The sequence below is a fragment of the Pectinophora gossypiella genome, chromosome 6 (genome assembly GCF_024362695.1).
Source record: "Pectinophora gossypiella chromosome 6, ilPecGoss1.1, whole genome shotgun sequence".
Classification (NCBI taxonomy): Eukaryota; Metazoa; Arthropoda; class Insecta; order Lepidoptera; family Gelechiidae; genus Pectinophora; species Pectinophora gossypiella.
In genome coordinates this window covers 14579919-14591933 of record NC_065409.1, presented here as the reverse complement: position 1 = coordinate 14591933, position 12015 = coordinate 14579919, and the positions used below count along the sequence as shown (strand labels likewise).

The following is a 12015-nucleotide window of genomic DNA, read 5'->3' as shown; positions in this document are numbered from 1 at the left end:
ACCCAATAAATATCTAAATCATTTCAGCTACATATAGGTACCCTAAGATTCAAAGTAAATAGGCAGGGAAAAATAACAACACTGTCATGAATAACTCTAAATAAAAAATAATGAATGAATAAATTATCATGAATTTATAACGTAACTTGAGCTTGCGACTATATCCCGATTGGGGTAGTCACAGGTGTTACATCCATCATAAGCTGAACTAAGTACCCACACCTCACCGAGCTTTCTGTTAGACCAACGTGATTGATGGTGAGCCGTAACACCGTCTGTAATGGTCGAGCTAACTATGTTTCATTCATTACATCAGAATACAAATAATTCATACGATAAGGATCTATTGAGAACTGTCGATGACAAATACTTTGCAGTGAAAGCAACTCTCCGCTAGCAATTTCGCCCGCATTTCCTCCTTAATTGAAGGATGGATAAACCCATGTCCGTTGAATGACTGGAACGCTACTGAGACTTGCATCAAGTGTCAATGTATCGTACATAGATTCATTAAAGAGGACTTAGAACTTTTTCGCGCTTGTTGAACGTTCAATCAATCGTTGGCTATCAGATAAACACGACGAAAGCAATCTTGCACGTGTTGATCATTGATTTATTTTGATGTTTTTATGAAGCGTATAGTTTTTTCTGACTTGTTCGGCATTCCACTCCGAATTTACTACATCCGTGCGTATCCTGAACACCAAATAGCAACTAACCATTACTTTCAAAATGTACTCTTCAAAAATACCGGTCAATGACTAAGTATAAGCACGTGGTCGATACAGGTTATTGACGCACGCATCAGGAATGCGTTCCTTTGGATCCTGACATGCCTCCTGCATTGAGTTCCCATGCGAACCCATTGTCCACACTCGGAGGTGCGCCTGCGATGCGCCGGACCATCCATTTAGCGAGACATATGACCAATCAACGGAGAGATGCGCATTTGTTTTAGGTCAATGAAACGGAAAGGAATGAGGCTTAACTGTGCGAAAAAAATTAGGTTGATGGCCATAGTTTTTGGTTATTGAATACTATATTATAACTCTTTTACAAAACCAAGTTCTTTTCCCGGAACCGGTAGTTCTTTTATATTGTTTTGTTCAATAGCTTCACATAACAATGACCATTTACTAGCTTCGAAATATCTAACCTAGTTATCTATGCATGTTACTTGTTTGGACCATCAATACTATCATCATCATCATCAGCCGTATGGCGCCCACTGCTGGGCATAGGCCTCCCCCAAGGATCTCCACGACGATCGGTACTATCAGTAAAGTGGAATGTCCAAGCTGCATTTTTTCCAAAGGGCTAGCAATTTCCGATGCGTCAACGTTTGTGTTGAAATCTTAAGCTACCAACAAGTTTGTGAGATTGCTCGTGGATTTTTTACTTTTTACGTAACCTACCTGCTAGTTCCGTTAAGGCTGGTGAAGCAACAAATAACTCATGTTTTTCCCAATAGCACCTATAGTCAGACCGGATTCTGTACCTTTTTTGTTGTAATCATCGGCTGGTAATTATTGTTCATTACTGTCGATCTTAGGCGCCGTTTTCCACAAAAATGTTTATCGTTAAAAATATATATTTCTACTACAGTTATTTTGTGGTAAAAAAAAGAATTAAAACTCAAAAAACTAAATTTTTTAACTCTTGAATATGAAAAGCAGGACTTTTGTACTTCTCACCTGTTAAGGATTTAAACAGAAACTTGATTTGCGAAACGTGAATTTTATAATGACTCGCGATATATCTTTCCTGTTTTTATATTATAATGCTTCCTTAATGCAAATGTTGTATGCTATTATTATCTTTAATAGGAAAGGATGCGTTTCCTCAATGGTACAAGTTCCCAGTTATTTTATTATTCATGTCGTGTTTTTATTATTATTTATTACTCATTTGTAGTCATTTCTTAGTGTTAAGTCAGATTTTGAAGTTCTTAGACGTGTAATAGGTAGGATAATGTGCTTTTAAGTAACAAGCCTTTTAGCTTTTTGTTATAATAATATATTCAATACCAATAACAGTCCTGTATTGATATGCATATTAAAGCTTCTTGTAACTATTCTTAAGTAGGATATGTATAGTATTTATACGGCTTCTGATCTTTAAAATCGTTGATTACCTTAACTATTTTTCATTTTCCTTCACATCTTTACTACCCGTCATTGTATTCTACTTCAGTAACTAGACATGTCACAATTTTAACGACTTATTTATCTGATTGCCCTTAGTTGACACTATGGTCGTCTGCGCAGATTGACATCTCATCTATCATGTTTGTTTGACAGATTTCATAATTCTTAATTGAACTGTCATGGCGTGTATTTGATATGCTAGTGTGAGAAATTTTAAATACAGTGTGTTGATTTTTGTGTTTATGTTTTCTGTTGTATGTTGCGCAGTACTCGTATTTTAATGCTGATGGTTTCGACTGCATTTGATACTTAGTATAGGTACGTGTTATTCGTGTCAGAAATAGATAATGTCACTTATATTATAATTTACAATAATAATCATAATTTTATTTTTTGTCTATACTTACGCTTGAACTACGTACTCTGAGTACAACTAAAATCTTTCTTTCTCTCTTATTGTAATTTGATCCTGTATTGAGTCAAATAAACGCAACAACAAAAGATATATAAAGCTACTGAAAACTATGAAATTTGTAAACACCACAAGCCAATTATCGCTTGATGCTCTATAGATTTCAAATAATCAGTCTAATTTGTTTGGACTAGTACCATTACACTTATTTGCAATCAAATTGCGTATAATCTTCTTGAACCAATTACCCAAATATGGCAAACGTTTCGCCGAAAATATTTCTCTCATTATAATGCCATCAAAAGGTCTTAAAAGTGACTTCCAAGAATAAGTTCAATTCAAATAATCAAAGCAGGAAACAAATATGCGTTAATTATAATTTTTCAATTATATGACCATCAATTCGCAAGCTACGTTGAATAAGTAATATTGAGAATAATGTTTTAGATTCTATTAAATATAAATTATATGCCTTCGGTAATTATTGAACTTCGATCTCTTGATGTTTATGTCACGTATGGAATGAATTATCATCTCTAATCTAACCTGAAGTTTGACAGGTCCGGTTTTTCACAGAAGCGACTGCCTGTCTGACCATCCAACCCGCGAAGGGAAAACCAGCCCAATCACATACCTCCGAAAATGAATTTCTCGGGAATGTGGGTTTCCTTACGTTATTTTCCTTCACCGCTGAGCACGTGATAGTCATTTATGATCCAAACACGAATTCGACAATCATTGGTTTAGGCCTGTGCTGGATTCGAACCTGCGATCTCAAAGTGAGAGGCAAGCGTTCTATCAACTGGGTTGTCACGGCTCTATAGAATGGAATGGAATGAATAATATCGCATTTAATTACCAAATTACTACAATGTTAGAAGTATAAGCTGCAAAAATCAGCATACTCGAAGTTTTACTCTTCATTTTATAAACCATAACTGTAACACTGATAACATTACAAACAAGGTTACACAGAAAATTCCACACGCGGCAAGCGCTTGTAAATGTGCAATTTAAAATGCCATTAAAAGTAAATCTATCATTTAGAGCCTCAGTGCTGACGTTATATCATTCTCAGTAGTCATAACCGACGATCAGGTCCGTCCTTTGATCCTATCTTCTAAGACCATGACCTATATAACCGGCTATCAATTATAATTTGTGCTGTAAACGACAACTGCAAGCTAATGCAACCATAAAGTATAGCTGACATGAATGCGCAAGCGCTGCTTATCAGCACCGCGGCGTATCAAAGGGGACTACTTTACAACGATTATACAACTTATGTTGTAAACAACACAGTTTATAATGTAAAGAGGCCAAATGTGAACAGATGTGAGAATGTTCGTTACCCTTTTAACCTGGACGGAATTGCGTCCTTAAAGTCTGCCAGTTTTGGGTCACACAATGTTGTTAGGACCTTGAACGACATGTGAGCAGGAGAAAAGAGCAAGATAATAAAGTAAAAAATAAGTATAATTGTCTTTAAATGTAATAATTCGAGTCTAAAGTCATTTATCAAGTAAAAGAGCAAATAAAATAAGCTCTTTTGGCTTCATTAGCTTGTCGGCAACGATTTTTAGGTCACAGATTGCAACAGACCTTGGTCAACATAACACACTGAGGAGAAATAAAAAACTTTTAAAGCGAAAGTAAGTTAACGTGTGAAGATTTTATTATTTTTGATGAGAAAACGGATGTGAGACTTCAGTTTTTAATTAACTGATACACAAAACACATGGCTTTGGTTTAACACTAATGATTATCTTGGAGATCTGCCCAATGTCCTTAAATTTACAAAACAAAATGACAAAAAGAGTAATTCAGTAAATAATTCTCTCTCTCTCTATTTAAGAGCTGCGCTCTTGTCGGTGGAGTAACCGCCATTCCTCTCTTCTTCCCGCCAAAACCTTCACCTCCCGATACGACACGACCTGCACCTTCTCTTTTATTTGTTTCATAAATGTTATCCTAGGTCTACCCCTTCCTCTCTTCCCTTCAATTTAAATAAAAAAATAAAAAATAAAAGTAAATAATTAGGCGTGGGATAATTACTTTTTAATCGAATCGCATAATGGCAATAAGCGAGAGCTTTGAGGAAGATTGTCTTTTAAAAAGTTTGAGGGGAGGCAACAGCGAGGTTATATGTACACTTTGAGTTGTTTCTCGAATAGGGCATTGTGTTACTCATATAGATTTCCCTAAGAGTCACTATCTTACGTGCGTACAAAAGTACGTAAAGAAAGGCATAGTATAAAAGACAATATTCGTACTTCAACAAACCAAATAACATTTGTCTTAACCTTCTTCACGTTGCTTTTCATGCATTTACTGAATTGGATAGTATTTATAAAGAAGCTTAGTATCTGTTATAGTTCTTCATCTATCGTGTGGGTTGTGAGGCGGATGACCAACTTCAGCAAGCAACCCTGGTGTCAGGGTTGTTATAGACGACAGTTGGTGATGACTTGAAACATCTAAAGTTATTCTCTTATTTCAAATATCAAGAATTTTAGTGGGTCTCTCCTTTTCTAGATCCAGACATATTTTCCCACATAATAACAATGTCTAGCAAAATTTTGCTATTTTTCACAATTAGAAACTACATGAAGCTGCAAATGGATTGAACCGTTTCAGCGAATCAGTCAAGGTTCCTCGTGCGAATATTTCAGAACTGGGTCACTCAGTGAGTGATATAATAGGACCGCACAGACATACGCCATTCATTCTTGTTATACAACATACCAACACCGTTTTACTTTGTTATTTTATGATTACCGACGTAAATTATGATAGAGATTAGATTATTCAGTGGTATGATGGTTTAAGATGTTAATCTGAAATTATATTTGTATGAGTACTTATTTAAATTTTGGGTTTATTTTAAAGATGTTTTGTCGTTGGCGCAAAAAGTACTCTCGGATGTTCTAAGGAGGATTTTTTTGCAATATCTAGTATTATAAGGATAACCTTAACTTCAACAGCTGTGTCACTATTGACATGAACAACAACTACGTACGTGTTGATGTCTTATGCTGCAAAATTCTTGTGTTGGTTGTGGTGGTTGCAATAACGTCAGTAAATGAATCTTTATTGTCATTTTTCATCATTCCCTTCCTATTCCTCTATTATATTGGTCTAACAGAAAGGTCGGTGAGGTGTGGGTACTTAATTCATGATTGTGATGAACATACTTCTGACTACATTGTGTATGTTTGTAATATGGTCGTGAGCTTGTGTTATTATCCCTCTATCTAGCTGTCCCTATGTCAAGCCAGATGTAAATATTATCAACTTATTTGGTATAAATAACATGTTAATAATCTTTATTATAAAGATAAAGAAACCTTTGTCCATATATTATTGTAACTATTCTCACAGCATTTTCCACATTAAGATTTATTGCAACGATTTGATAACAAACTTATATGGCATCACCCGTTCTCTACCGGTGTCCGACTTGCCGTCAATATATCTTTATTCTTTTAAAGGCCATTGAAAATAAAGGATAATCACTTCTTTTGCTATTTACGTCGTGATCCTATTATTCATTCCATAATATCTACTTATTAATATCCAAATTACCTATTCTATTGCTTTGCTTTTAACGGAAATACACGTTATAGCAATAAATCTACCAAGTTTATGAACTCATAATAAATCTTCACAAATTATAGTGTAGTGCTTCCTTTTATTTGTAACTCCTTTTATACCAAGTGTCAAAATGAATACTTTTTCGGCCACGACCGAGACGTTTCGTCGAAATCATTAGTTTTTTTTTTGCTATATTTATCAAGTGGAAATACTTTAACTAAAGTGTTTCTCACTATTAAATTCCATAAAATATGTACCTATCTATAGCTTATGCTATGTCTCGCAGATAAATATTTTTATGTGATAAATATTTATATATGAGTATAGTCAGTTGCTACGCGTGCGGCTGCTTCGTAGGTTAACAAATGTAATAATATTTTAATGGCTTACCTTCTTTGGGAAGAAAATTTTGGGTTTTCCCGTGTAAGTGGAGTACGAGGCCATGTTATTGACTTGTGAAACAACCATAATTTGATGAGCACTGAATTCGGTACGAGCAAACACCACCCAAACCTTACACCGTGCGAAGCTTACGTATTTCCCTTTGCGTTTTCTAGAATTTTCGACGATCACGTGCTCTACCGTGAGAGTGAATTGATAGTAACGTTTTATGATTACGATTTAGTACACGACGAGATCGCGACGAAAGTTTTTGCACGGCTTGTTTTCCGTCGCAATAAAGTTTTTAATCCTTGGACGCGCGTCCACGTCACCGGCGCGATTGTTCGTTTACACGCAACTATTTGCTGTAATGTCGGTCGGCGTACGACAACTGACAATAGTAACTTATTACTCTGTACACTCATACAATAGCGCAGTCACATTTTAATATCGCGACGCGTTCTGCTGCTCACGCGACGCTCGCTGCGCGCTGGTTTCTTTCCAAACTGAATTTTCGTCGGACAACTGTTGCTTTTATCAATTCAGACGGCCTCTCCCCGCTGCTGTGCCCGTCTCTTTCACACCTTATATTCGGTTAGTTTGAGTGAAAGCGATAGCACGTTCGAGTTCACTCATACATGACCGTGATGGTGAGCATGTGTTCACATGTGTATTCAGTATGTGAATCGTGGATCAGAGCCTGCTGTAGACACCGCATCAATGTCATAACAAGCTTACGAGAACGGGTCCAGCGATTATCGAACTGATAACGAATTCTTGGCAAATGTACGAACCTATAATTCAGTAACAAAGAGAACATATGCTTCTAAATTTGGTAGCGTAATTTCTACTGCGTTCAATTCGAACAACGAATGACAAAATATACTTTTTCATGTTTCTATGTAGGTGTTAGGGAAAAGTTGAAACGCGTAGTAAATCACATTTAATGTGACATGGATGTGTTTTTATGGACAAAGATATGCAATAAAGGGGGAGAACTCAATCCGCGACGTGCATATGAAATGAACAATGATACTACCGTTACTTGAGTCTCATTTTGCAACGCAGATCCTTTGTCTCGCCATATTTACGCTCGTTCGAAAACTAAAGAGCCATTTAAAAATGTTAAAATCTTATATTGCTAATTTAAGATTTGTTTTGATCGTAAATTTCATTTAACACTTTTTTTTACTTTTGGTAATAATATTATAATTCATTAGCTGTAAGATAAAACACTACCGTCTTTAATTGCTTTATCAAACTTAAATATTCAAATCTTATATGTATATAAGATCTCTGTTCAACTGTTTTTGTTTCTGTACCTACATAATATTCAATTTACACTTTTTTTTGACGTTACTTATTGTAGATTTGTCGCAGATGGCATTAACTACTTCGCCGGACGAATGGGGAGCACTGAAGGCTCTCACCCGGTACAAAATTTAAGACAACAGGCCTGGGGATGTCCAGTTGGGCGCGAACCTCCGCTTAGGGCGTCGTCTCAGAGGAAGAATATTTGAAAGAATTTATCGACCCCAGTGGGTCGATAGCGATAAGCGTTAAATGCGGGTGAGCTGAATAAGGGAAATCGTCGACCACGCATGAAGTCCGACACTTTATCACGTTTTTATGACGTCACAGTGTGCTTTTTCATACAAATTCCAAATTGCTGATAACTACCACCGAAAATACTGCAAAATACAGGGCTGAAAAAATCTGAATGCCATCGAAACGACAAGACGAAGATAGGTACAAATTCCAAAGTAATTTCGTGTTTTATCGTTCAGTAAAAAGTAACTGATTTGACTAGTTGGAAACTAGCCTATTGTAGAGAGACTCTGAGAGACGGTAGTTTAGTCTGAAAACGTGAATAAAATGATGTTGTTTAGTTTAAAAATAACTGCATCGAATAAAATGTACAATGTTAGTTACATCATATCATAATTCTAACTTCTCTACTCCTGTCATCATGCTCATAATAAACGCAATAACATTAGAATTGGACAAAGGCGTGCTAAGATTATCTGAAAACGTGTATTTTATAATAACGTTACGAGTGTCAATTATACTATACTTCCTTCCTATTGTTGGACAAGTTATGTAATTAATGTTTTTAAAACTATTTTATACTCGTGTAAGTCATCTGTATCCTTCTTTTTCATTATAAATTAATATTTAACCTTATTGGTTGACATCCTCTTTCGAAATATACGGCTGGTTACATTTGGTATTCATTCCTAATTCAAATCTTAATACAATTCTAAATTCTCTCTGACCTAGTTTTTTAGCGGGAAACGGGAACGGGACAGTTGCTTTCTTCATTGAATAATCTAAATAATTAATACGAAGTGGTGTTTTGTGGTTAATGATCGCATTAAGTTAGTCGGAAGATATTCGCGAGTGTTATTATATTGGAGTATTCAATAAACAAAGTGTATCTGCCTATTTTCGCTTCGTGCTAGGAAGCCGCTTCATAGCTCAAAAGTTTATGCGGACTTTTGAGTTAATTCGTTTGGGGTTCGGAGTAGGAGTCTACTCCGAGGGTGGGGGCTTAGGTTTCATCATCATCATTCATCACCTTTCACCATTTCATTAATCATCAAGGAAAAAAAAATACGTCAGACATGGCTGTATGGGCATAGTTCCCTTTGCCTTACCCTTCGGGGAAAACCAAACCAAAAAAAAAATCTCTCTGACCTATTCAGTCGGTGTCGTACCATAAATACGTTTATAATTTTATTTTTTGATATGTTTTACATTTTCTAAATCATAATTATCTAAATATAGTATTTCCCTGTTCCTCTTGCGTGTTATTCGCATTTTAAAAGCCATATCAAGATCCCTATATCTATCTGCAAGATGAGGGGTGTTGCATTAAACTACGTGCGAATCTTCAACCCCATTAGATGACTTTTTAGCTTTGTCAAAATGTCATATTCATCTTAGGACATCAATATCAAATGTGCTTGCAAAACCTCTTCTGATGACTTCTGGCTATATAGGGTAGACTTATGTATATATCTTTCTAGGTCTTTCTCTGCCAGCCCTTCCGTCCAACAATCAACAGTTGATTAGTTATGTTTTAGAATTTGTACCCTTATTTAGCGCTTATCTCTATTGGCTCGCTAGTGTCGCTTAATTCTTCCAATTCTCTCAGATGCCCTGAGCCAAGGCGCCCAGTGGGGTACCCTCAGGCCTGTTGTCTTAATTTTTTGTACCGGGTGAGAGTCTTCACCGTTCCTCATTTGTCGGACCAAGTAGTTCATACCATCTGAGACAAATCTTACAATCACATTACTAATTTAAAGGCACAAGCCACGCTCTTGTCGGTGTAGCATTCTCCATGCTACTTTTTCGGGAAAAATAGGGCAGTGAAACCTTACAATACAATATGTCCCGTAAAAAAAAATGTTGTAACAGTAAACCGTCCACACTGGACGGATCCATAGACATCGTGTAACAAATGGACAACTAATCTATGTTTTCAAAAAAGCTCCTTAGAATATGAGAGTGTATTAGTGTCTCCATCATCTTCAGTCCCCATTTTGTTTACCTTCAGAATTATTTAATCATGAATCTTTATCACCAAGGATAATGTCTCGTCAGTGGTTATATGACTCGTCCATCTCAATATGGAAAGCGGCGTGTAAAATTGGTCAGTCACCTTTCTCAATGACGTGGTCCTTAAAGACCAGACTATTTATTTGTCTGATGAAGTGGTCATAGGAAGTGGCGCCCGTCTGAGTAAAAATAGACCGCAGTGACACATAGGCGTTGGTTCGTTGAGTTTTTCGAATTTGGCGTCTTTAGTGACAATTTATTGGACGGAATTGAGTCTAGTTGAAAATCAAAGGGATCATTGGGCGTTTTCAGTTTTAGTGCTTTTAAAAGAGACGGTAGATTTTATTTCTTTCACGTGGTTTATTGGAGTTATGCCGCAAACGGCATTATGACGCTGTTTGATTTGATTCTTCTCTTCGTCTCTTGAATGGGTTGATTCTTCTCTCGTGTGGGTTGTAAGATCAATGAAATAACCGAACTCAATAACCCTGGTGTCAGGTTTACTGTTGAGCCCCTAAAGGCCTCTGACATGTCTCAATGGTCTGATTTAGAAGCGGCTATTTCTTCTTCCCTAACATAAGCTGATAACTATGTTTACAATTAGGCTACTCAGAGATACATTCATTGCAAGTTGAACTGCATACCCACGCTTCGCGAAAAAGACATTAAAATACGCTCAAATAGAAATTTAAAAAAAAAGATGCCATCCAAAACACCTTAATTATAATTTGAAATAAGGAGTATTTTATTTTACAAATCGGAAGCCATCTCTGTACAGAACCAGGAAATTACTTTAAATCCACTTTTCGTTGGAATATTTTTTTTATATCATCGAAATATATATTTGCCCCACTCAAGATGTTTCTGATTTTCAATTATATAAAAAACTACCCCTACAGTAGAAAAATATATCAAAATTAGACCCGTTCCTGACTAGAAGTTAGTTAGGAAGCCCCAGCTTTATTGACTCCACTAATATATTTACGCACGTTATAAGGCGTTGTAAGTAGTTAGTACCATAGAAGAGTTTTATATTTATGCAGAAATAAGATACCCATTATTTTCTCACAAGATGATTGATCGAATCTTCACAAGTTCACCCTCAGCGGGGGACGTGTCAAGGTAGCGGCGCCTGCGTCTGCGCATAAATAGAAAGCAGTGACACACCGGCGCGTCAGCATCGGCGACGCCGCGCCGCTCTGATGCGATTCATGATCTTTGAGAATACTCGCATATTCTCGTTTTGTAAAGAAAACACAAATTGGACGGAACAGTGAATTATGACTTGAAAACATCAACGACATGGGCGACAGAAGGTTTTAAAAAGACTGAGCTGCCAATAAAGTTGCTTCGAACATTCATTTGGTATTCGAATACCAAATGTCGAATACCGAAGTACCTATACCTAACTCAGACGCTGGTCGGAGCGACGAATTGCCGTTCTATACGTGGTTTTATTCGTTATTTTACGCTTTGAGTGTGCCCGCCACAAAAATCAGTTCATTTCATCCAGAACCGATAGTTTTATTAAGTATTGAACTGTGTCACCAAATCGTGACCAGGTCATGACGTTTTATTATTTATTTCGGCTGGAGCTGAATTGACAATGAGTGACGCAAATAGTTCTCGTGTAAAATATTTAATTAGCTGTTTTTATTCGTACCTCGTCTCTGTCACAGTTATATTATTGTAATACTTGATATTTATTACAGCAACGGCTGTGTTACATAGCTTCACACCTGTAACCCCGAACGGGTAGGCACAGGTATACAGGTGTTAGTGACATGGTTACGAAAACTTCGAGGGATGGTTCAGACCATGATTCTGAGTTGATGCCAAGTGCAATTTTTCGTCGCAAAATTATGGAACTAAAAACAATTTTCATGAATTTTCCGACAGAAAATTCCTCTTGATATCAAC

At 36.5% G+C, this 12015-nt stretch overlaps 1 protein-coding gene across 3 annotated transcripts in view; it reads right to left on the bottom strand.

Annotated features, from left to right (window-relative positions):
* Nucleotides 1–12015, bottom strand: part of LOC126367745 (NAD(+) hydrolase sarm1) — a 98938-nt gene that overhangs the window by 38220 nt on the left and 48703 nt on the right. For 2 of the 3 annotated variants that reach the window (XM_050011456.1, XM_050011457.1), the window contains exon 1: nucleotides 6544–7027. The exons of the other annotated variant lie outside the window; for it this stretch is intronic. In XM_050011456.1, the coding sequence (XP_049867413.1) occupies nucleotides 6544–6621 (78 nt within the window). In that variant the 5' untranslated portion in view covers nucleotides 6622–7027. Of the gene's footprint in view, nucleotides 1–6543; nucleotides 7028–12015 lie in introns of those variants that run through there. 3 annotated transcript variants of the gene reach the window in all.